We start from the raw sequence: 27,376 nt of genomic DNA on the forward strand, positions 1-27,376 counted from the left end.
ATTGGTAGATTTTAGTAGGGTCATGAGTTAAAATACCATCGGCTCCTTTTACGTAACCCCTATAAACGATACTTTTACCTGCAACGATGCTGGTAGCTTCTAGGTCACAAACACGACACCGTATGGTACACTGCCCCGTGCAAAGTTGACAAACCTTAGGCGTGCTGCAAGTAAGTGCATTGGGATACTGCACAGCAGTCACTTCGGATCGTGTTAAAACAGTCGTAGCCCCTTTGCAAGTATCGTATCGTTTGATTCAACTATCCTTACGCCCTGGGTCCCACTTGCGCGCCCAGCATGTGTCCCAAGTCGTTAAGCGAAAGCTTAGACTTAATTAAATCGTTGCACTGACGTAACATTAAACTACTTATTAAACAATAAGAAAATAAGTTTAATAGATTTGTTGTTGATACTATAAAAAGGGTTATTGGGTAATAGTTTTCTTATAAAAAAACATTCTAAGATAATGTTGAAAACAATTATTACAAGAAGTCATACGTTTAAAGAAATTAAAAAGTTATTTATGCCATTACACTAAAAAAATAGACTGAATATACATTTTTTTTTTTTAAACATCAACTTAAAGGAACATGATAGTTGCTGTCGTAATTTTTCCCAACAGTTGAGCTAAGATTGTAATAATACTGAAGTTATTATATTTATAAGATACTATTATATTTGACTAACAGCGTGTTTAATCAATTTTAAATGAACCTAGTTTTCTAATCATACATGTTACTTATAAGTCAAGACTTATATTAGGAAAAATACTATAATTTAATAAGAAACAAAAAAAACTTATAATTTGACTATTAACAAAATATTCTTAGAACATATTCATCTAAGAGATAATATAAAGAAGAATCAATAAGAAAAGACGTGCTAACTATTCTAAAATCCATGCTTATTTATTGAGGAATTTTATTTTATTTTTTATTATGTTTTTAATTTTATCTTATACTTTGGAAAATACTAATAATTAATGCTTCGATTTAGATTCTAAGTATCTTATTATGAGGTTAATTTTTGACATATTATGAAATGTTTGAGTAAAGAACAGTTACATAATAAAAAAAGCAAATTACCAAAAATTGAATGTGTATGTTAAAAGAGTGAGCATAAAATATTAGTTTACCCTTAACAACATGTGTTAATGGTGGCTGAAATTACAAATTTTCATTAATGCACGCTTTTTTAATTGTCTTCAGATACTAAGGCTGTTGTAGCTTTTTACATAGACAGAACTACGAGAAGAACAAACTTAAAATTCCACGAGCAAATGCACGGTAAAAATCCGTTTTCGTTAAACCCTGTGACAGCTGTAAAGAAAGAAAGAGGTGCAGACGCACAAACTCACATACATAGACACATGCTACATAAATGAAGTGCTTCAAATTTCTTTACTTGTGTATGTTTGTTCTTGTTGTAACTTTTTTTTTCTTGAGATTTTTCTCTTTGGAGTTTCCACCCTTAAGCCGTCACCTACATTTTCCTTGTGGCTCCTGAACTGTATGAATTTTCATTAATCTATCTTATTTTATCTTACTGTAAGTAAAGCAAGGGCTGCCAAAAAATTAATTGAATTCAGAACGGTTAAAGTAACTCCTTAATTTATTTATCGGTTGAACTGTTCTTCTTTCAAAATCAATAACGTATTATTGTGCTCACTTTCACGTATTTTCTTTTATTTTGCATCGTGATTCCCTTTTCTCCCGTAATTAATTAGTTTGCTCTGCCACTTGAAGACACAAAGCAATATGACAGAGAGCTTGTTTTGACATGCTAAGCAAAGTTAAGCCTTACAGGGATTAGCAGGTTAGCAGGCCAAAAGCATAAGGGGCATTTATCATTGTTTTATGTTTATCTTCTTATACTACGTATTTGCATCACGTAGGGCTGTCAGCTTTCAAGTCTATGCTTTCTGTCTGCTTTCCCACCTTACTCACGTTTGCTCACACTAACGAAAAGAATGACACAAATACTTGTATCAGTTATTTATACTCCACACTAGGAAAACTTTAAATGACATAATATCTGGTCGTCTAGCTTATAACTATGAAATTAATTTCTTTAGTTAGTAATTAAGTATAGTATTAATATTAGGTTATTAATTCATCAAATTTTTATAACCAATAAAAAAGTTTCAACAAACATATGACTTCTTGTTCTACTTGGAGACAGGAAGCAATGTGACAGAGAGCTTGTTTTGACATGCTAAGCAAAGTTAAGCCTTGCAGGGATTAGTAGGTTAGCAGGCCAAAAGCACAAGGGGCATTTACTACTGTTTTATGTTTATCTTCTTATACAACGTATTTGCATCACGTAGGGCTGTCAGCTTTCAAGTCTATGCTTTCTGTCTGCTTTCCCACCTTACTCACGTTTGCTCACACTAACGAAAAAAATGACACAAATACTTGTATCAGTTATTTATACTCAACACTAGGAAAACTTTAAATGACATAATATCTAGTCGTCTAGCTTATAACTATAAAATTAATTTTTTTAGTTAGTAATTAAGTATAGTATTAATATTAATTTATTTATTCATCAAATTTTTATAACCAATAAAAAAGTTTTAACAAACATAGGACTTCTTGTTCTTTCAGGATTTTATCAAATTTTTTTTTTTAAGTTATACTTTTATTGCCACGTTCTGTTAACGTACTTCTGGTCACCCTACACCACCCAACATCATCGCACCACACCACACACTTTCAATTTTACTTTTTCTTTTAACCAATTTTAACCGATAAACAGAAAAAAAAGAACTTCCCAAAGAGGATTTGAGCTCTGGACCTCTCGCACGTTGGGTGAACCCCTTACCTACTTTGCTATAAGTGGGCCCGACAATGGAAAACTGATTACCTAATTTTATCTTACAGTTCCTAACTTATTTTGAATGTAAATTTTAATTGATTGTGTATTTATACATTAAGTCTCATTTTACATTAAATAAATAAGTTATTTGATAAAATACATTTTTTTGTTACATGTTTTTTTTGAAAATTTAGAAATAAGTATATATATAATCAGAGCAGCTTGCATGTGTTTTATTAAGAATGCAACTATTGAGTACTTTTAAAATAAATAAATTGTTGTTCATACCGTTTTCTCATATTTTTTTCAGAATTATTATTTAAAAAAAAAGTTTGGTACTGTATAAATACAATAATTGATTAAAATTACGTTTTCTTCTTTCACAATTTTTACTTTGTGATTGAGAACAAAATTCAGAGAAGCGGGAGGAGCGCAACTATATGCAACAACGCTGGGGATGATTTTTGTCATACAGATGAACTTACACATAAGCTTTAATGCATACTTGACCCCTTGTTTTTTGTGTCATTGAAAGAAATAAAATGCAAAATTATAGATTTGTTTGGAAATAAAACACGTTTATCTAAAAATAATATTTTATATAAAAAAAAATTACGGGGCTTATACATATCTTATATTTGCAATTTCAAGTGATTTTTCCGTAAGGTTACATGTTGAACTAGAAATTTTTTAAATTAAACATGTAAAAGAGGGTACAATAAAATGAGCTGCGACCTTTGTTGAATTTTTTTTAATGGTATTATTAGAGTACTTTTGGTGCTTGAATAATATCTGTTAAAAAAACCTCTGTGGGATGAACGTCCTGAAGGGACATTCACTGGCATGTACTAGTGTGCTATTGAAAAATGTTATAAATATGTGATGAACGTTAGTGTTGGCGACGGACGCACATAGTGGAAGCGGCACCCGAGTGACCATGTACGTACGACGCGAAGTCGAGCCTTGAGCGTAGGAGAAGACTCGAGGGCTAGTGTTGTAAAGGGAGAAACGCTGAACAAGCCGTCGCGCGGGGGAGCAGGACTCACTCTGACACAAGAGTCACTTTTGTGGTCGACAAGCTAATGTTGTCATAGACCTCGTGGAGCCCGCTCCTATAGTGAGGGTCGCCAGAGAGCCCGGGCCTATGTTAGAGGTCCCGAGCCGTCAGGCTGCGAGACTGCTCCTAGTTGGCGCGCGGGCGCGGATGTGTAGTGTTTCTGCCTACATCGAGTTATTGTGTATGGAACCAAACATGTCATGTACGCGAGACCACGTTTGGTACGAGAGAGACTTCAAAGAGAAATTCATTGTTATTATCCAAATGCCGTGAATGTCAGCTATAGTGTCAATTGAAATCTCCCTCGTGACGAACTGATCTCCAATTAGTATGTAGAGTGAAATAAGCGGGATGCTCTGGAAGAGTCGCGACATGCACGGAGACATCTTTTGTACGCAACTAGAACTTAGAAAGTAGAAGGGGAAACCGGAACCGTAAGCACAGGGGGTGCGACGGCGTAGAGGCAGTTGCGAACCGACTATTGAGCAATAAGGTGCGTAGACGTCAATCTTAGCGAGAAGTACTTTGTAACCCTTTAAAACAGAATACAACCATTAATCTCAATCTCGTCTTTGTTTTCTTATCCTTTTATTGTCCCTTTCAATGGTGCTGAAACCCGGGATATCCTTCGGGAAGAAAGGAGAACGACCAGATGACGGGAACGAAGCGAGACAACAGGGTGCTTGGCGACGAAAGCGGCGGTGGCAAGAAGCCACGCGAGTCGAGCGACACGAGCCGTGATCGAGCGGGAGGAAGTAACCTCAACACCCATCATGAGGAGGGCGACGACCTCGACAGGCCGTTTCAGGGATTTTCACCGAATCCCGCAGCATCGTCTACGAGAAACAACGACTTACAGCAGGCTCCAGGTAACCTGGATGCGACATTTGCGCGACTGGCGAGTGTGTTTGAATCGTCCTTGCGTGCGGTGCAAAACACGTCTAGCAACGGCAGTGATTCGCGATTGTTATCCCGTCTGATCACCGCCAAAACTTTACCCGTGTTTACTGGCAATCCGTTAGACTGACGCCATTACAAGCAGTCATACGAAATGATCTCCGCGGCCGGTGAATACAACGACCGAAAAAATGTGGCCCGATTATACACAGCGGTGCAAGGAGAAGCGCGACGAACCGTAAACACTTTGCTCGCGACAGGCCGAGACGCAAACGCCATCATACGTACCCTCGAGCTTCATTACGGGAGTGCTCAGATCATTGCACGCGAACTGATTAATGAAATCCATGACTTTCCTCAATTCTCCTCCGGCAAAATTACTTTGACGCGCTTTGCATTAAATCTTAAGAACACGGTGTTAGCGTTTTATTCCATGAAAATGGCAGGATATTTACATAGTCCCGATTTGTTGCTAAGCGTAGAAGGCAAATTGCCGATGGCCCTGTAGTATGAATACAACCGATACGCGGCCACTGCCCGCGATGAAAAAACCGAGCTCGAGAGATTGGCGGATTTTTTGTATCGAGAAGCAGAGTTAGCTGTAAATAGCGGTATTTTTGAGTTGGACGTGGCGTCTGCGGGAGAGCAGCGTATCGCTGGGGGTGGAGAAGGAAAGCCCCCTCGTGCCACGAAGCAACACCGCGTGCTCGTGACGACTCGTGACGAAGATGACCCTCCTTGGCATAGCCTCTCTCCACTTAGCGCGTGCGCCGTATGTCAGCGCGACAACCACGCCATGGCAAATTGTCACGAGTTAGCGTGGGAGCCTATCAATAGGCGTTGGTTCTTCGTTAAGCGATTTAAGCGATGTTTCAAGTGTCTAGAAGAAGGACATTTACAAACGCAATGCATCGCGCCAAACTGCACTCACTGCTCCGGGCCCCATCATGTCATCTTGCACCGAACTGAGCGCTCTCGCACAGGTGGATATGCACCTAGAAAAGACGTGAATGCCGACAACGCCCAGAGCCAGCGGGCGAATCCTTCTAGAGAAGAGAGCCCGTGCTTGTGACTATCCAACCATTGTACGTTGTTAAAAATACTCCCAGTACAGGTTAAGGGACCAGCGGGTTCCCTTGATACTTACGCCTTATTAGATGATGGTTTAACCATCACGCTTATCGACGTTGGGTTAGCTACGAGTATCGGGTTACAGGGGGAAGAGATGCATGTGGGTATCCAGGGTATCCGAGATGGCGCAAGCATGTGCACCCCAAGTCGTAAAGTGAGCTTCAGCGTAGAGAGTAATGATGGCACATACAACGTACATAACGCTTTAGCAGTAGCAGGACTATCGCTTTCTCATCAAACTCTGCCCAACGAGGTAGTAAGGGAGATAGCCAGATCGGCGAGCGTAATTTTACAACCTTATTGCAACGTGAGCCCCAAAGTCTTAGTCGGGCAAGACAACTGGAGGCTGTAAGTCGGGCGAAAAACGCGACACGTAACTTCAGTAGACTTGGCCCTAACCAACACTTCCTTGGGGTGGGTCCCGCACGGGTTGTTTTACGGCGTCCGACGGCAACACAACAAACGTGTCAATTCGCGAGAAGTGGTGCTGACCTCTCGTGCGTCGTGTGACTGTTGTGTTACGGAAATGGGCCATCTGGACCGTGAGATTAGAGATTTCTTTTTGATAGAGAGTTCAGGCGTGCGAGAAACAACTAGAGTCAACCCGGCCCACGAGAGGGCAGAGACCCTTCTTCGCACTACTAGCCAGCTACGAGGATCGATTTGGGAGACTGGTTTGCTGTGGAAAAGTGATTTAGCACCCCCCGTTGACAGCCGGGCGATGGCGCTGAAGCGGTAACTCTCCCTTGAGAGGAAACTCGAAAGAGACACAGAATATGCTAAAACATACCGTGCAGAAATGCGCAGATTCATTAAACAAGGGTATGCTTCTCGCGTCAACGAAGAAAATGACTGAACCCGGGTATGGTACTTGCCGCACTTTGGCGTCGTTAGTGCCGCAAAACCCAGCCAGGTGCGACTTGTTTTCGATGCAGCGGCGAAAATTAACGGAATCAGTCTTAACGATCAGCTAGACACAGGGCCTAATCTGTTGCAATCGCTTCTTGGAGTTCTTATAAGATTCCGTCAGTTTGCTGTTGCTTTTAAGTCCGATAACAAAGACATGTCCCTGCACGTCAGCATGAGAGAACAAGATCGAGGTGCGTTACGGTTTTTCTGGCGCGGCTCTTCCAAAGCTAAACATCCCGACCTATACAAAATGACTCGCTTGGTTTTTGGCGCAAAGTCATCCCCTTGCAGCGCGCTGTACATTAAAGACACTAACGCAAAATCGTTTTTGAAGATCGAACCCGACGCGGCGCGTAGTGTAGTTTACAACTCTTATGTTGATGACTACCTGGTGAGCCGACCCACCGTAGATGAAATGATTCCACTCCTCCGCGATGTAGTAGCCATCAACCGACAAGCTAATTTTGAGATGCATGGGTGGGCGAGCAATGAGCCACAGGCTATTCGAGAGATGATGGGAGGGGGAAGTAGCGTCAAGGGAGTAACGAAATTGCATGACTCCGCATCAGAGCACGTGCTCGGTTTATTTTGGGACTCAGTCAAGGATACGCTGGAATTTAACGTCGGGATAAAACGGGTTTTGGATGAGTGGCTGTCTGGCACCGTTGTACTGACCAAGCGACAATACCTACAAATTATGATGTCCGTGTACGACCCGTTGGGCTTACTCGGGCCATACACGTTAAAGTCTAAGTCAATCTTGCAGGCGATTTGGCGTTGCAAGATCGGCTGGGATGACCCGTTGCGTGACGAGGAGAGTGACGAATGGCTAGAGTGTCTGAGCAGCTTACCGAAGCTGGAAACGCTGCGCGTGCCAAGATGTCTCACTCCTAAGGCAAGAAAAATAACGAATATGCAATTTCACGCGTTCTGCGACGTGAGTACAAAGGCGTATGCCATGTGCGTCTATCTTCGTTGCGTCTGCGATGAAGGAGACGCTCACGTAGCACTCATCGCTGCAAAGTCTAGAGTGATACTGGAAAAGCCGCTCTCAATCCCACGGTTGGAGTTGCAGGCAGCCGTGTTAGCTGCTCGCCTACTTGACACGGTAGCTCAAGAGTCCGATATACAAGCACAAGTCACTACGTACGGACAGACTCGCGAACGGTACTGCATTGGCTGAACAAGGACCCACGCACGCGACACCCGTTCGTGTTCCACCGATCAAGAGAGATAAGCGAGCATACACGGGACATGACGTGGAACTGGGTACCCACTAAATAAAACCCCGCAGATATTGCTACTCGTGGGACTCCAGGAGAGCCGGACTCTCAGAACGCATGGTTCACGGGGCCAGAGTTTTTAAAAAAAACGAAGAAGCGTGGCCAGTGCGAACACTGCTATCGTCGAATGAGGAACGCACAATAGACAGCTTAGAGAAACAATCCGAGCGAGTATGCGCAACAACTTTGAAGGTGTTTGATGTGCCTTTGACCGCCAGATGTTTGGGTTGGCACGGCCTATTGACTGTCGCTCGACGACTCCGAAAATGCTTATATCGATGATCCAAACGACCTTCAGCCGTAGAACCACTCGCCGAAAAGCATCTGGCGGAAGAGTATGTCATTCGCGTGACGCAAGCCGATAGCTTCGGGGAAGAGATAGAGGCCATCTGAGCCGAGAGGAAGTTGCGTCGTGACAGTAGACTAGGGCCTTTCTCACCATTTCTAGACGAGCAGGAAATGCTTTGGCTTCAGGGGCAAGTCACTAAGATCCGTGGTGCGGAGTACAATTTTATCCCAATCGTCCTCGATGGTAGGCACCCAATGATTCGGTTATTAATTCGTGACTATCACCAGCGATATCACCACGATAATCACGAGACGGTAGTCAACAAGCTCTTACAAAAATATCACATCCTAGGCGTGCGTCCCGCATTAAAGGCCATCTAAAGCCAGTGCCTTACGTGTAAAATCTGACGAGTGCAACCTAAAACACCCTTGATGTCTTCTTTGCCCGAAGCGCGCTTAGCCTTTCATAAGCGACCCTTCACCCATTGTGGTGTCGACTACTTTGGGCCGTTATACGTCAAAATAGGACGAAGTCGAGTCAAAAGATGGGGCGTGTTATTCACATGTCTCACCACGCGGGCAGTGCATCTTCAAGTCGCCCATAACTTAACGGCCGGGTCCACTATCATGGCGTTGCAACGCCTAGCGGCCCGCCGCGCCGCACTATGGGTCAAATGGTTTTTTTTTGTTTAAAACCTAATAACTTGAGAAGGAAAAAAGATTAATCAAAACTTGTTCTTGGAGCTTCAAGCTAAGATAATAGAAAATAGAGGAAAACTATAGAGAATGTCTCGTCGTTGAAACCTAACATCAAAATTAATGAGAAAACTCGAAAAAACAGTATTTTTAGCCGAAAAATCACTCAAATCACTTTATAACAACACTGTCACTTTTTTTCTTCAAACAATTCTAACTTTTATCACTAGAGTTTGAGTTTTATACTTCCAACATAACCTTAAAATTCGAGATTGCAGGTAACAGTGTCAGAAACCTGATATTATGTTAAGAATAAGGAATACTTCGAAAATTCTATTTAGAGCTTTTAAATAAAGTAATAGAGAATAGAGAAGTAGTATTAAAAAATATTATATTGTTGAACCCTAACCTCTTATTTAATTAAAATACAAGAAAAAAATATTCTGAGCCAATAAATCTTAAAAATGACTTAATTTTAACTTAATAACATTATTATTTTGAATGATCGTAACTACTATCATGAGATTTTAATTTTTGTACTTTTAATATAACTTTAATATTGGAGATTACAGGCTTGTAGTGTTAGAAATCTGACGTTATGAGGAGGAAAAAGAATAATTGGAGAATTATTTTTTGAGCTCCGAGATGAAACGATAAAGAATAGAAAAGAAATATTGAGAATCTCAGATCGTTAAGTACTATTCTTAAAAAAAAAATCTAAATAACGTTCTTACACGGAGAGAACTCTGACACTACGATAGTATAGAACTCTGTGTACTACATAAGTATTCATCAGCGCGCACTGCAGTAGACTCGTACTGCACTACTATAGCATCTTGCCGTGCTGCGTTTGCTCGAGATTCATACCAATTTGGTATGAATCCCGAGCAAACATAGCACGGCAAGATGCAACATGAGTACAGTATGAGCCTACTACAGTATGCGCTGCTGTATACGAACGCGGTACGCAGAATCCTATACTAATGTAGTGTCAGAGTTCTCTCCGTGTACTAAAAAATTTTCAGAATGACTTGATCAACTCTTTTTTTTTTTTTCAAACATTAATAGCTATTTCCACGGAATGTTCAATCGACTTCCCCTAACATTATCTTATATTATAAGATTTTGGGTTTGATGTTTCAGAAACCTAATATCTAAAGAAGGAAAAGAAATAATTCCAAAATACGTAAAAAGTATTAAGCTAAGATGATGGAAAATAGAGGAAAACTGTGTCGAAGATTCAAGTTGGAAATCTTACTCTCAGACTGGATGAAAAAGGTTGAAAGAACACAAAAATTAACAAATAAACATTGTTTTTATTATTTAAACAAGGTATTGCCCTGGGGGGAATAAAATAAGAAACACAAATAATATTTAAAAAAAATAAATCGTATAAAATTTCACTGAAATCTAAGAATGAATCGAATAAGCTTTTTTAATAGTCTATGGTTCAACTTCGTTTGTTTAACTTCTGTTAAACAACAAATAAATACTTAGCAAACCACGTCATGATTGCCTATGGCTTTGTTGTGCAATAAATTATGAGCTTATGTAGATATATTGACATCTACATAATGTTCATTACAAGTAACTGATGTCTCTGAATTTACGTTATTGAAATAACTTATAGTGAGTGTGTTTAATACTAAAACTTAATAAAAATGTTTGAAAAGCAGGATAAACATTTTATAGGTACACCAACGTAATCACAGATGTCTCTTGTTCGATAAACTAATGAAAAATGGTTGAATTTTTGTGAACATTCATTTTGCCACTATTCTTTATCACTACCACTAATTTGAGTTTTTGTTAACTCTCTGAAAGTATATACAATAATTTTAATTGTTAAATCACAAATAAATTTAAAAAACTAATGCTCTTTTCTAACCCGGACTTTAAAAATCGTTTAATTTCTGGAGCAATTTCTTTTTTTTTGTAAATTGCCATCCTTCTATCTAAATAAACAGTTGACAATACTGGATCTGACAGATAGACCGCTCTATTGAAAGTATCTAGAATAGTGTTATCACGACTGTTCCTCCTTGAATGCTCTCTAACAGTCTCTCTGTGAATTTTGTGCATGCTTTCTAGAGCGTCTTCAGCATAGTAAGCGATAGGAAGGGGGAATTGTCGTACAATAGCAGGACCGTGCTTCAAAAGCTTGTGCATTGAAGGATTCATACGTACCCATGGGTACTTTTGATAATGGAGCTTGTACGTTTTTTCACTTAACTGCTCAAGTTCGTCTAATTAAAGCTGTAATCCGGATCTGTAAACTTTCAAAATAGTTGCGAGATTGATAACTAAATTTTCACCCATTCCTAAGGCCCTCGCAAACTTCTCAGGTTCCTGAAGATATTTCCGAGCAAGATTACCAGTATTAGATGTTCCTTTTTCCTGAATAACTTGATCTGGTCTTACTTTAAACGTTTTATATATTCGATTTTGTACTTGCTTGGTGTGTAAATCAACTGATTCTGAAATTTGTAATACAGACATTAGTACTTAAGGTACATAGTTTTATACCTCCATAACCTAAAACCTCAGTAAAAAAAGGACTTAATAACCTTCTAGCCTAATAAGTTAACACTTCAAACAGTAGCCAAACAGTCTAAATTAATAGTTGCCAAATATGTTTATTTTATAATAAATATACGAAATAAGAGAAAAAAAGTAATGAATATAGAAAGATACCCTTCATATCTTTAGTTACATCCCATTCTCTTTTATCAATTTTGTAACCTATATGTAGTAAATGATCAAATGTTTTTATCTCGCAGTGTAAGAGACCCAATCTATGAGATAACGAGCCTTCGATAGGAGTGAAGCTTAAGTTTTCGTTGTTGAAATTGTGGGCTGTTACAAAACATACAGGGCACCTTTGGGTTGCTCTGTTGCCTAAAAAAGCATTAACACTTTTTCCGTCAAAAAGAGTTCTTGCAACTGAAAATTTGACGCTGACCTCATTTCCATTGTGCATGGTGAAGTTAAACGACTTGAGATGATTTATCTTGGCACTCAAGCGGTTGTATTCTCTAAGAGAAACTTCTTCATTCTCTTTTTCATGTGAAATCCTCAGAGGTCTCAAATATCTATCACTCTGAGGCAATGGATTATTCCATAAATATCTAGGATTAGACTGACTCAAAAGTTGTATAATTAGGGTACCAGATACAAAGAGTGATTGTTGTGGGCTTCGATCATCATTATCATCGTTGTCAAATTTTTGTTGAGGGTTAGCGTAACCAGAGGCACCATCAAATCCATTACATCAGATTTCTGACACTACACGCCTATAATCTCCAATTTTAAAGTTACGTTAGAAGTACAAAAATTGAATTCTAGTGATAGTAGTTAGGATCACGTGAAATAGAAATGTTATAGAGTTGAAATGAAATCATTTCAATGTTTTTTAGGCTCAGAAAATTTTTTTTATGTTTTCTAAATAATTCAGTGGTTAGGGTTTAACAATATAATATTTTTTATACTATCCCTTTATTCTCTATTACTTTAGTTTGAAGCTCTAAATGTGGTTCTTGAATTATTCCTCATTCTCATTATAATATTAAGTTTCTTACACGGTAAACTGTAATCTCGACTTTTGAGGTTATGTTAGGAGTACAAAAATATAATTCTAATAATAGTATTTACTATCCATGAAAGTAATAATGTTATAAAGTGAAAATTAAGTCATTTTTACGATTTTTTGACTCAGAATATTTTTTTCTTGTATTTTAATTAAATAAGAGGTTAGGGTCTAACAATATGATATTTTTTCATGCTACTTATTTATTCTCTATTACTTTATTTAAAAGCTCTAAATGGAATTTTCGAAGTATTCCTTATTCTTAACATAATATCAGGTTTCTGACACTGTTACATGCAATCCCAAATTTTAAGGTTATGTTGGAAGTATAAAACTCAAACTCTAGTAATAAAAGTTAGAATTGTTTGAAGAATAAAAGTGACAGTGTTGTTATTAAGTGATTTGAGTGATTTTTCGGCTAAAAATACTGTTTTTTCGAGTTTTCTCATTAATTTTGAGGTGAGGTTTCAACGACGAGACATTCTCTATAGTTTTTCTCTTTTTTCTATTATCTCAGTTTGAAGCTCCAAAAAAAAGTTTTGATTAATCTTTTTTCCTTCTCAAGTTAATAGGTTTTAAACAAAAAAAAACCATTTGACCCATAGTGCGCCGCGGGGCACCGTCATTCCTATATAGCGATAATGGTACGAATTTCCATGGGTCATGTTCTGAACTAACGAAAGAAGTGTCCCAAGACGACAAGACAAAACAACATGCCTACGCAATAGCGAACGGAATCACTTCGACATTTAACCCTCCAGATGCACCCCATATGGGCGGCGCTTGGGAAAGGCTCGTGCGATCCGCGAAAGCCGCCTTAGAAGCGATACTAGGCACAGAAGTTACGTCTGACGAGGTATTGTACACAGCGTTGACCGAGGCTGAGCACGTAATCAACTCGCGACCACTTACGCATGTTTTGGTTAATTCAAACGACTGCGAAGCTCTCACTTCCAACCATTTTCTTATCGGCTCGTCGTCCGGTGGAATGCTGCTTGGCATGCTCGACTCACAACAACTCTGCTCAAGGCGGGATTAGGAGCGCTCGCAGATTTTGGCCAATAATTTCTGGCAACGATGGTTACAAGAGTATGGACAGATTACACAGTGTCCATACGAGTTGGTGACGTAGTCATGATCGCGGATGCGCAAGCAGCTCGAAACTCCTGACGCCGCGGAACCGTAGTGGAAACCTTTTAAGGAAAGGACGACATAATCCGAGCCGCCTCAGTACGAACGAGCATGGGCGAGTACATGCGAGCGGTGCACAAATTGATTCCTTTGTATCGAGATGAAGTAAAAAATTAAGCGAATTTTGTACTGGGGGGGAGAGTTGTTGGCGACGGACGCGCATAGCGGATGCGGCACCCGAGTGACCATGTACGTACGACGTGAAGTCGAGCCTTGAGCGTAGGAGAAGACTTGAGGGCTAGTGTTGTAAAGGGAAAAACGCTGAACAAGCCGTCGCGCGGGGGAGCAGGACTCACTCTGACACAAGAGTCACTTTTGTGGTCGACAAGCCAATGTTGTCATAGACCTCGTGGAGCCCGCTCCTATAGTGAGGGTCGCCAGAGAGCCCGGGCCTATGTTGGAGGTCCCGAGCCGTCAGGCTGCAAAACTGCTCCTAGTTGGCGCGCGGGCGCGGATGTGTAGTGTTTCTGCCTACATCGAGTTATTGTGTATGGAACCAAACATGTCATGTACGCGAGACCACGTTTGGTACGAGAGAGACTTCAAAGAGAAATTCATTGTTACTATCCAAATGCCGTGAATGTCGGCTATAGTGTCAATTGAAATCTCCCTCGTGACGAACTGATCTCTAATTAGTATGTAGAGTGAAATAAGCGGGATGCTCTGGAAGAGTCGCGACATGCACGGAGACATCTATTGTACGCAACTAGAACTTAGAAAGTAGAAGGGGAAACCGGAACCGTAAGCACAGGGGGTGCGATGGCGTAGAGGCAGTTGCGAACCGACTATTGAGCAATAAGGTGCGTAGACGTCAATCTTAGCGATAAGTACTTTGTAACCCTTTAAAATAGAATACAACCATTATTCTCAATCTCGTCTTTGTTTTCTTATCCTTTCATTGTCCTTTTCAATGTGGTCCTTCGAGCCGGATCTGAACCAGCGACCTATGGATGTCTGCCCCATCTCGAACCAACTACAGTCCACCGCTCTACCAACTGAGCTATCGAAGGCGTGATGTCACGGATATAATCAGCGTAGGCATGAGGAAGTTGTTTTGAAACTATCGAAAGATTCGATGAAACTGCAGAGTCTTGTACTGGCCAGTCTCCATATCGTTTGTATTGTATTGTGTTATTATATATGTATTGTTCATAATTGTTTTGTTATTAAATATTAGAATATTTATTGAAAAAACACTTAACTAACGTAGATGTACTTATGCCAACAATAATTGCACCACCTTTGTACACAGTATTGTTTTATAGAAGGTATATTTATACGTATAACTATATTATCTGTCATATAGTTTTAGACAAGTATGACTACTCACCTGGGTACCTGAGCACTAACTGTCAACTAGTTTTTCTCATGTTTCTAATAGTAACATAACAAATAAATTGTCAACAAAAAATAAAAAAATACCTAATTTTGTTACCAAAAATAATAGTCGATGAGTCATTAATTTCATTATTTGTTTGGTAAAGACACTTTTATTGTTTTTTTTCACAACTGGTAGAATTTGAAAAAAATAATCTTCTAAAACTATAATTTTATTTCATTCAACTTGTTTCTCATTCATCAAATCCAAGTCCCATTCAAAGAGAAGACCTATATTATGTGAACCACTTCTCGACAGTCAAGCTGGCAATCTCTGCCTGGTGCCTGGCATAGGAACCACTAATCCCTTACTTTAGACAAAACACTGTTTTCCATTTACCCACTTTTTATTGGTGTAAGAATAATTATAAATATGGCTTTTGACGATAAATTTTGTCAGCTTTTCTATTAATATATTATTAATGCTTGAAAACTACAGCGAAACACTTATAAGCGCGTTGTTATCAAAAAATAGATTTTTCACCACTTACCTTAACTCTTTCTTTAAATAGACCCTACCATTTATTCTAGCGTCAAATTTTCCATAAATAACTGCAAAAAAAGGTTCTTTAAAAGTAAGGAAAATCGATTATTCTAATATTGCTTATAACAATTAATGTGATGATTTTCGGACTTTGGACCAACAAATGAAGATTCAGGAGACACAAATATTTCGAAACTGAAATAGGCAAATTTCTGTACAAACCAGTACCATGCAGTAGCGGTTGTGTAAGACGCGATCAAAAACTGTGAAAAAACACATTTTTTCAAACTTCAGGAATTTTTTACGCAAAATCAATGGGGTTTAGGTATATATATCTGCATTGGGTTTTTGTTTACAATGTGCTAACGATTCAGATTTTATTTTTTTTTTGTCAATAAACAACTTATTTTGTTATTGTCGATGTAGACTTTTTACAACAAAAAAACGGGCCATTTGTCGGACTTCAGACCAAAAAATTTACATTCAGGAGGGAAAAATATATCGGAATAGTTTTACAAAATTCGTGGACATACTTAAGGTTACGGGATAGACGCAGCCCTCTAATTACATCCACTCTTGCTTTAAATTGTGTCAATTTAAGTCCGAAAATGCTACACACTGACATTGCTCCTTTGATGTACGTGAATATGTACTGGCGTATTCATAAAACTTTTATGATTTTCACATTGCTTTTAATGTGTTTAGATACTCATGTACACGTATATTTACATTATGTATTGACGGATAAGGAAACGTACACCGATACAATAATAAAAACAGAACAAGGATAAACAACGAAAATCCTTCGACGTCAACAAGAAGAGCTAATTTTTCAGGTTGCTCTTCCTCTTGCTTTGACAGCACGTCCTGCACGTCTAACCTGCACGCTGATTTAAGTGTTAAAATATGCGTGCGTACACCACCACTCAGGTCTGTTACTTAATATACAAGTGCTATAGATAGGTTAACTTGTAACATATCAATATACGTGTAAATTTGTCTACGTCCATTTGAGTAGCATTATTCGGGTAGTTCATCGATAAATAAAAATACATAGGAAACTGACTCATGATATTTTTATTTTCAATAAAATAAAAACCGTGGTGATAAACATTTGGTGGAGGTGGAAAGAAAAAACTAAACGTACTACGGCCAGAAAATGGAGCTACTATTCATCGCACATTACCGGCCCTACCTTTGATTCAGCTGATAATATAGTACAGTCAGTTATTGCCCTACTTTCTGGCCTAGCTATGATATAGACTATTTTAATTGGAATTTATTTTAAATGTGCATAATATCAGATCATTTTTGTAATCACATCATTAGTGTTGTATATACATTCGGGTGCGTACGTGTGTGAGTGTATGTAGGTATGAGTGAATGTGTAATTACGATAACGTGGCTAGCATATTTTCTTGAGAACAGTAGGAGAGAAAATTAACGCACAAGGAGTTGCAAAGTGTTTCAAAATTGTAAAGATGATACCTATGCAGAGGTTGATAAGATGTTGAAATTCAAGATCCTGGAAGCCTCCACTTGCAGATAGGCTAGAACAGCAATGATTTATTTTGCAGAGAATGAACAGCAACGATTCATTAGAAGGATGGGACTTTTTTGGTCCATGTAGGTTATTGAAAAGGAAACCTTCATAGGCTACTAGGTCTACCCATTGTTTTACGTGGGCGTAATCCACGCAAGTTAAGGCGAGCTTAGGATATAAATCATTAACTAAAGCCGCTTCCATTACCAAATCCCTTGTTTGATAAGCCTAAATAGATAAAATCCTTTATACTTTACGGTATAAGTTTGATTTAGTTAACCCATTTATTAATCAGTATAACAAAATCATTTAGCTTCTATCAGTGGCTCATAAATTACGTTATTTGTCTAGAATTTAAGGTTACTTACCAAAAAATGTAAATACTTTAAGTATAAATAAAACTTTTAGAAATTACAAGTAAATGTCAACTGAATTATTTCAAAAAATTTTAGACAATATTAGTACGCAATTATTTCAAAACGAATAAATTGAAAAATTAATACTTAATATGCTTTCTTATTGAAGGCCATTTAATCTTATCAGATAAATAAGAATTAAATTATGAGCTTTTCAATGATATTAAAAAAAAATGTTGGCTTGCCTGGCAATATAAGATATCTTATCACTTAGGAGATTGTTTCTAAAAAGATATAGGTTACTGGAATTTTGGCCACTTCATCACCCGACAGTTTTTAGTGTGTTAGTCAATTGTTGTTACTGAGAAACCCAAGAAATACTCTAAGTGGCTGAAATATCGGCTAAGAATACAAAATGCCAAACCTTTCCTAAAACACGAAAAAAAGATTTCTGTGAAACTGAGATTAAATCCTAAGGTATGTTTGTTAAGGTTAATGGTCTTCACCTAGACTCCGAGATGATAAAACCGTTTGTGAAAGATTGGGCTCCAACAACTCTCAAGTAGTTACAATGATTTGTTGTGTAGAAAACATTTTATATGACTACTTAAGATTTGTAAAGCAAATCAATTAATTGTTAAAAAAGTATTAAACCATTAATATGACAAAACGATCAATGAATCTTATTTTACCTTACTGTCCAAAATTTTTTTAATGTCGTACGTTAATGTAAATGATAACTCTTGTAGCAATATACGTTAAAAAGTATTGAAAAAGCTTTTACCATAAAATTGAGGAAAAATGAGGCCTCCTTTTGTGATCTCTAGAGTAATAATAATTTATGTAATCGTACTTTCTTAATGATTAATTCGTTTATATGCTACGAGTGTAAATCATCAACTGCTTCGTAAGCAGAATCAAAGTTAAGTTCTGTTTAATTCGAAAGTTTAAGGTTAGTTCTTCCCTCAAACTTATTTTGCTCAAATACTAGTGTACGTAGCACCCCGTAAAAAATAAAAAAAAAAAAACAAAATGTAACTTTTTGCAAGCTTGAAAATTCATGTTTACGTGTCTGAGGGTATGAAAATAAGAAGTGAGACTTCATATGATAGTGTCAAGTAAGCAAATAAATAAAAAACTATAAGAATATTGTTCAATCGTAAGTACATTTTTTAATACTATATAATGTGTACATAAAGGTAATAAGATGTTCCATGAATCTACTGGTAGGATTAAAAAAAAGAACCTTGGGATTTCAATTTTGCGGGGTACGCCAAAAAATCGTTTTATGTAAACTTTTACTAAATGTTGCACTAATACTTTGATACAATTATGCCATACTGACTAAGTATCTTCTTAAATAAAAATAAACAATTTTTGTACATAAAGTAATAGTTTAAACATTAACATTAGTCACAGAATCTTCTAGTTCTATGTTAATAATCTTCCAAGTACTTTTGATTTCTTTTCAGATTCGACGATGGACTTTCAATTTAGTGAGGGTCGTGAGTGTGTAAATTGTGGAGCTATTTCTACTCCTTTATGGCGTCGAGATGGTACTGGTCATTATCTTTGTAATGCTTGTGGACTCTACCACAAAATTAATGGCATGAATCGACCTCTTATTAAGCCAACTAAGCGATTGGTAAGTTTAATATCTTACTTTCTATAAATTAGCTCATTCTTTTGACTAAGTAAAATGGACTTATTTATATACTAATCTTTGGAAATACTTAATTAAGTTTTTTTATTTAATTTGAGCAAGCCATAACTCACTACTTAAAAGATACGTTTGATTGATTCTCAAGATATAAATATTAATTCTCAAGATATAAAAATTCACCGTTGCATTAAAACAACTCCCAAGGAGGTTCACTAAAAATGTATCAAGGCTCTGGAAATGCTGTATAATGTGCTCTTCTGCTCACGTGACGTTATTATGAGTTTTGAAAATTTTTTTTCTGGGCAAACTGTCTTTTAAACCTCCTAGTAAATTGCATTATTAAATGTAGACTCTTATAAAAGAGAAACTTCTCACATGAATAACTCTTACAGAGTGAGTGTGTAAAGAAATTTGCCTAATATTAGAGTAACATTCTTTGAGTACTAAGAAAAATACTTGTACCAAGAGTTAACAAAAAAAATGATGTAAGAAGAAATATAGTAGCAAGACGATGTCATATCTAAGAACACGTGAAAGAGTCAAAGGATTCTGGCTGTTCATACATCTTCTTACAAAATATGAGACTAGCAAAATTTCTATTAGTACTAGTAAAACTGAAAATCATGATTTAAAATTTATCACATCTTCTCTAAAGATCTCCAACTTTGTCACTATGTACTGATTCTTAATTCTTAATGGTTCGTGAATACTTTTCTTTGCATAAGTTTAAATTTCTTAACTATAGTATTTTATAAAATTTTATAATTAATATTTTAAGTCTAAGAAGGGAGAACAAATGATAATCGTCTGCAATCAAGAAAGCGCTAATCCTTATTTTAATTTTTTATTAGAAATACGTGTAAGTAAATGGAACAGTTATCTGAATTTCAGACGGCGACACGGCGACTTGGGCTTTGCTGCACGAATTGTGGCACACGTACTACAACTCTTTGGAGACGTAACAATGAGGGTGAAACTGTCTGTAATGCCTGTGGTCTCTACTTTAAGCTGCACGGGGTGAATCGACCATTAGCAATGCGAAAAGATGGCATACAAACGCGCAAACGCAAACCTAAAAAGATTATTGAATTGAATGCTAAACCTTCGTCGTCAGAGCATGATAAATGTATTCAAACCACATCATCTTCTTCTAACGGTATTTAATTTTATTTTATTAATGGACATAACAAGAAAATTCTTACTAAATATCTTTTTAAGATCAGCAAAAGCAAGATAATGAGATAACTTACAATTTTTGAAAAATATGGAAGTCTAATAATCTTTGCATACGTGAAACACTCGTTTCAATCTACCTTTAGGTTGTGCCAAGCATATTAAAATTTTGTTGAGATTATACTAAAAAACAATTAATTTTAAGTAATAGGATTATATAATTGAGAGAGGTGTAACTAAATTTTATGTAGGAGTTAGAATATTTTTCTGTACAAGTAATGAACACAGTTTTGAAAACAACTAACAATTTTTCGTATCTGCAGCCTACGTTTAGGTCGTACTGCCTATAACTGCTTATATCTTTCGTCAACTTTTTTTTTAACGTTTCCGTTCATCTATGACTGTACCGTCACTAAAAGCTATTTTGTATAACGACATGTGTCACAACAAAACTCCAGCAATGGTGCTTACTATCTCTTCCTAACTTTTTCTTCATGCAAAGTAGGAGAACAGAAGGTGTTAGATATCTCTGCTTTAAATTTAATAATAAGTATTCTAAAGTTAACTATTAAGGCCTGAAAGTAAAACATAAGGCCTATAAAAGTAGAAGATACAAGAATACAGAGAATCTATAAATATGTTACGTGGGCACCAAGTTAAAACATTCAACGGTTATAGAAGTGTGACCTTAAAAAATATGTTTGAAAGTAATTTTTCTGTTTATATCACTCTCCAGCTACCTCACCTCGCTCCACTACACCAAGCCATGCCACGCGCCACTTCACCACCATAGCTTACATGTTAAGAAATGTTATTTAAAATTGAATGTCTTTTTCTTTTATCAATTGTGCTAAGAAAAAAAAAAAAAAAAAAAAAAAAAAAAAAAAAAAAAAAAAGGAATGGAACCGATGACCTACACACTAGCTAAGAGCCTTATGTCAGTTCTATTGTAAGTTTTCATAACTTAGATAAATTTCTCCGTTTGTCTTATAGGATGGTTAGTAACTTATTTTTAATTTAAATATTTATATACTTTTTCTTTTTTTTCATAATTTGGTTACGTAATATTTTGCAATACTCCACGATTTATTTAATTCAATAATTTTTAAAAAACATTCTGAATCATTCTTTTAAGTAGCTGCTACTTTAACATTAATAAATGCTTTTACTCATTCATTTATTCCTAGAATAAATAAGCCACAGACATAGATACAAATTCAAAAACAAAAGTATGTTGCCAAGTACAGCGCGTACAACAATTCTTACGAAGTTAAAGGCTCAAATTATTTATGGATAAACTAAGATAAAAGGTGATAAAACCTTGCACTTATCTTTAGGAACGAATAATCTGCTGTTAGAGCACCAAAAGTGCATATTTAAGAGATCGGACTAAAGAAATAGAGAATCTAAGTTTTAAGAAATACGCTTCAAATTTTTCATGTCATCCACGTAGATAAGACAAGATAATTTAGTTAATAATGCTGAAGAAAAGCTGTTTATGACCTATGTATATAACAGAAAACTAATGTGCAAGCCCTGTAGTACTTCAGAGTCGGCTACAAGGTCATTCAACAAGGTAACAAGAGGACTAACTCTTAAAGTTCTGCCTTTAAGAAACGTTAACTAGATGATCAAGTAGTTCTCGTATGGGACTCGGCATAACGATAGATCTTTAGTTATTAGCCAGATTTGGAGATAGAGAAAATAAACATACAAATATATCTCCCTATATTATGTAGTCATTTGTTTGGGACATTCCACATATCCCCCCACAGCCACCCACAACAGCCCCTCCCCCAACAGCCCCACCACATATAAGCTAAAATTTGACCATGTTTACTTTTAATTTAACATTTTTATTTTTTTCTGGACCCCCCCCCCTCCCACAGCCCCTTCACAGCCCCCAACGTCATTTTTTTTGTCCCCCCATAGTTCACCACACCATTTTTCTTGGAAAAAGTAATAACAATAGTTTTTATCTATTTTTTCAAACTACCAAGGAGGAAAATAGATGGACTTTATACATATTGATGATAAATATAACTCATGCTTAATAATGTAGTAATATTAATAAATAATATACTGTAATATAATAATTATGAAATAAGTTTATTTCATTAATAAGTATAATGTTGTCGGTGCATTAGTTTTTTTTTGTGTTACTATTGTTTTAGAACAACGTAACGTTCATTATTTCTTACATGGGGTGTTTCACGTGAAACGTCCCAGGCCTATCCTAAAAAACTGTTGCAAATATCATTTTTGATATATTTTTTAGTCAGCTTTTTAATTGTGTGGTTAGTTTTTCAAAGAATCTTTATTTTCACAAAAAGAAACACAACATATGCTATATCTCAAAAAAAGCATGAATTGTAAAGTACCTGGTAATAATTCTACTTTATCAAATTGAGATTTGAGTTTAATTTTACAATTTTCATACGACTCTTTACTAAAATAAAAAACTTTTGTTTCCTTGCAATTGTATGATGATGTAAGTTATCGGAAATAACAGCAATACTTTTAAGTTTAAGCTCATTTTTTTCATTTATAGTAAATTACAACTGTAAAAATAGAAGCTTGGTTATTGTTCCAATGAAAAGATTGAGTTAAGTTCTGTATAAAAAACGCATAGTTTTCCGAAAAATAACAAGTTAAAATAAATTCTCCACTTTTGAATTTTTTTTCCAATTAATTAATTAAAAAGTGATAGTTTCGTAGCAAAATCATGAGTTTTGAGTTTTTGAAATTTTTCTTCTAGTAAGTCAACGAAATCATGAGAATTCAAAGTTTGTGTAGCAATGGTACATCTGTCTGTTTAAGATCACGATTCATATTTGATTTCAAGAATCTTATATTTTTCATTTTCCTGCTTCACAGATGTAAAATCATTCATACCTGGCATTAATCGACTTATATCGTCTGTTTCATGAAAATTCTTAACTGAAACTATCAGTTCTTCTAAAAGACAGTTGCCTTCTCGTTAAGGTGGTATTTTTTTCTCCTAATATTCTCGTTGCTCGAGCTACTGCAACCAAACTCTCTCATCAAATTATTATGTCTCCAAAAATCAAGATCAAGAGTGAGTAGCCGCATTCTCTCTTGCTTCTATGTAAACTCTGTAAACTTTTTTTTCATTTTTTCAAAGATTACAACTGCTTCTTTGTTATAATTATTCCCAAATTCAAATTTTAAATTTTTTCCATCATTATTACCTGAACCAGATTTCCATTTATAAACTAAACGACGATATTTTACGTAAATCTTTTTAGTTTTCTAACACAAATGGATAAATATTCATCATAGAGTTCGGGAAAAAATCCAAATCTTTAGAAGATAAATGATTAATAAGTTTTAAAGGATTTGTACATCTTTAAGACATTGTGAATAAATGATTGTTACAGTCACTTAAAGTGTTAGATTGACCTTTTCAAAACAATCAAGTATGAATGCCTTTGTACGATGGCTTATTGAAGAAATCCTGCTTTCCAAGTTAAGAGTGAGTTTATGATTTTGTTTAGTACGTCATCTACAGCAAGTTGAATAAATTAAAGTATGTAAGGCAGTTCTAATGAATTAAGAACTAAAATACGCTTCATGCTCAGACGAATCTTTCAATTCTACCGGAAAATCATATAAAAAATCAAAGATTCTATTTTAATTATACAGTACCATATTAAGTTATAACGTAGAAGCATACTTTATTGTTAAATAAATAATTAAATGTTACAAAACTAATAATATTAGCTAACTTGAGCACGGCTAGGCCGCCCACTTGGCCTCAGCGCGCGTTCAGACGGCCGAACGTCCACTCTTTGGTATTTTTTTATTCGAGTTTTTCAGTGAGAGCACACTGTGAAAAAAGACGTTTTTGAAGTAAAAAAACCTCAACTTTCGATCTAGCCTATCAAAAAAGATATTAAAAATGCCTTTTTCGAGATAAAGCATATTATATGTTTCTTTTCAGTGAACATGCATTTTTTCTGAAAAACTAACCACACCATCGGAAAGCTGACTAAAAAATACATTAAAGGTTCTTTTTACAACATGTTTTTAGGATAGGAATAAGGCGGAGGAAATAAGATGAAAAAAGTGACTTTTATCACTCGCGCGGCGAGCCTGAGAGGTTTTGCGTGAATAGCCTCACATGTACATGTATGACATGATACAAATACATATACAATCTAAAACGTGACATAATTATTAAATAATAATAACTGTAAAAGTATCACCTTATTTGCAGAGCTTAAGTTAATAAATTATTGAATTCAGCCATATCATAACCACGAAGAAACAGAACTTCTGGTACCCAATTTCAAATTAGGAAAACAACTGACAATAATTATAAATTGATACATTTTTTAAATAAATATTCATTGTAATAAATGAGGATTTTTTCATTACATATTTACAAAGCTTTTACATTACGATAAATTTTGTTAAAAAATTATAGATTCCTTATTCTGAAAAATTAAAGATCAAACTTTTTTAACAAAAAACTATCATCATTAAAGAAGAATGCACTACGTCATGTATTATTGTTTAACGATAAAATATTTACAAATATAATAACTTTTTATTTATTGCCATACAGGACCTATATGTTATAGTTTATTATTTTGTAAACAAAAGTTACCATAGGCACAAGACCCAAAAATGGACAGTTTTAGAGAAAATAATTATTTGAGTCGCTAATTTTCAAAAAGGTTAGTTTGACAGATAATGCAGTTCAGTACAGATAATGAATATAGCTCACTCGAAGTACAAAGATATAATCGGAAAGGAATATGTCGAGTGCATCTACCATTCTTGACTATCAATGGACGCGACATAATATTTTTGCAGTTAAGTCAGTAGTAGCGTAGCTCATTGGCATGGTTGTCATGTATGGTAGATCTATATCTAGGTAACAAAAAAAACTGTAGTATGAGAAAGTGCTTATCGTAGGTAACTGATAAATAACTGGCTTTGTAATTTTTTAAGTACAGATAGCTGAAAAAATCATCAGGTTTATTAATATAAGCTGTCATCACAATTATCTATATTTAAATAGATAAACTTGGCGTACTTTGACATAGGCTTATAGCTAAACTTATCGAAGATATTAGCTGGGCACTGATGGAAATCTTATAAGACTGTTTTCTCGCAAAGAAAAAGTTTATCAATTAATTCCTGTTGTGTCAACTTTGATGTTGGTCCAAAAGTTAAGCCTACAGTTGATATTAGCTGAGCACTGCTGAAATACGTGATACAGTTTTCTAACCGTGTTTTTTCAAAGGAATACGCGATTGAAGAATCACAAACGGGAAACTTCGACGATAACCCTCGAGTGAAGCTTATGGAAGATTAAGTTGGGTACTGCTGAAAACATTATCAGACAGTGTTTTTTGCAAAAAAAAAAAAAAAAAAAAAAAAATATGCTATCAAAGATCACCGCGCTAAAAACTTGGACTTTAAACCACGAGTAGATCTTATCAGAGATGTAAGGTAGTTTTTTTTTTTTTTTTTTTTTTAGGCTTTATTGTAAACAAGTACATGTAACCTTGGTACAGTAAGGCGCATTGTTACATAATATTGTTACACATACAATATTTGATTACATGTTACAAATATCAGTTACATTTTAAAATTGTTGGATATTACAGTTGTGGATCATTGGTATGGTGATGATGTCCCTTAGACCACCTTGAGAGCAAAGGATTTAAGTGGTAGGCCATTATTGCTGTGAGCAGGTCACCCATCTCTTCACGAGGAGCATTGCGTGGTGAAAAAGCACATGTGAAAATTCACAGAGGTTCTTGCTCGGAAGTGTCGCACTGGCCAGGAATCGAACCCGCAGTCTCCCGCATGCCGTCCCACAAACTAGTCGACCAAGCTACCACGCGATCTATTTGATAGTTAATTCTGGAACTTATTCTATTTAGCAGTGATTATTTCAAAGTAAAACGTTATCAAATATCCTATTACATGAAACTTTGACGGTAGGCCTCGAGTGAAGCTTGTAAAATATATTAGGTAGACACAGCTAAAAATCTGCAAAAACTAGTTTAATTATACAGTAATTATCGCACGAAGTATGGTTTCTATCAGCCTAGCATGTGGCTGAATTTACGGATAAATGTATGGCCAAAATTATGGCTAAATGTCATTCAATAGTAAAAAATATGTAAATAAACACGATGCTGGACCCCAGACTTCAAACTTTGCCATTTTTTCTTTTTTTGTACAGGTTAAGAAACAGTTTTGTACAGTTGAATTGTATATAATGACGATATATGTATTTTTCGTAACCAAAAAAGACTTTCCATGCTGATTCACGTAAGTTTTCAGGCACTAAAAGCTGTCTCCGTGCGGAAACTTTGACTTTTAACAAAGAGTCAAACATACAGGGGTGTAGGCTAGATACTGCTGAGAATCAGCAAGAACTGGTTTTTATAAGACAGTGATTGTTGCGAAGAAAATATACTATCGAAGATATCTACGTGAAAAACTTTGACAATAGTCCTTGAGCTCTGCTGATGAAACAGATATTATCTGAAAATTTTTCCTGCAAAGAAGAAAAAATTTGAAAAGTTATTAAACGTTGCTGCACAGGAAACTTTTACGTTGGTCTTTGAGAAGAGCATATCGGAGACATAAGCTGTAGCTCTCCAAAAACTTTTCATGAAATAGAGTCGTCTTACTCTTATTGAAGATTACTGCATAGGAAACTTTGACTTTAAAACAGGAGTCAATCTTATGGGATATATTAGGTAGGTACTGCTAAAAATCTACAAGAAATAATTTTATTTAGCAGTGATTATTTGAAAGTAAAACGTTACTAAATATCCCCTTACTTAAAACTTTGGCGATGGGCCTCGAGTGAAGGTTATTAAATATATTAGGTAGACACATGGCTAAAAATCAGCAAGAACTGGTTCAACCAGAC

The 27,376-nt window shown here is 36.0% G+C and overlaps 1 protein-coding gene and 1 non-coding gene across 2 annotated transcripts in view; one reads left to right on the forward strand and one right to left on the reverse strand.

Annotated features, from left to right (window-relative positions):
* Positions 1 to 27,376, forward strand: part of LOC106642712 (uncharacterized) — a 339,578-nt gene that overhangs the window by 130,470 nt on the left and 181,732 nt on the right. Inside the window, exons 3-4 of the mRNA XM_089598092.1 lie at positions 19,088 to 19,260; positions 20,155 to 20,434. Of these exons, the coding sequence (XP_089454218.1) occupies positions 19,088 to 19,260; positions 20,155 to 20,434 (453 nt within the window). The remainder of the gene's footprint in view (positions 1 to 19,087; positions 19,261 to 20,154; positions 20,435 to 27,376) is intronic.
* On the reverse strand, positions 14,772 to 14,865 carry TRNAY-GUA (transfer RNA tyrosine (anticodon GUA)). The gene is made up of 2 exons: positions 14,829 to 14,865; positions 14,772 to 14,807 (listed from the first exon to the last, which is right to left on the reverse strand). It is a non-coding gene; the product is annotated as a tRNA-Tyr (tRNA).

Source organism: Copidosoma floridanum, unplaced genomic scaffold, assembly GCF_036245765.1.
Source record: "Copidosoma floridanum isolate Cflo_tuat_1 unplaced genomic scaffold, Cflo_Japanese_pri ptg000005l, whole genome shotgun sequence".
Classification (NCBI taxonomy): Eukaryota; Metazoa; Arthropoda; class Insecta; order Hymenoptera; family Encyrtidae; genus Copidosoma; species Copidosoma floridanum.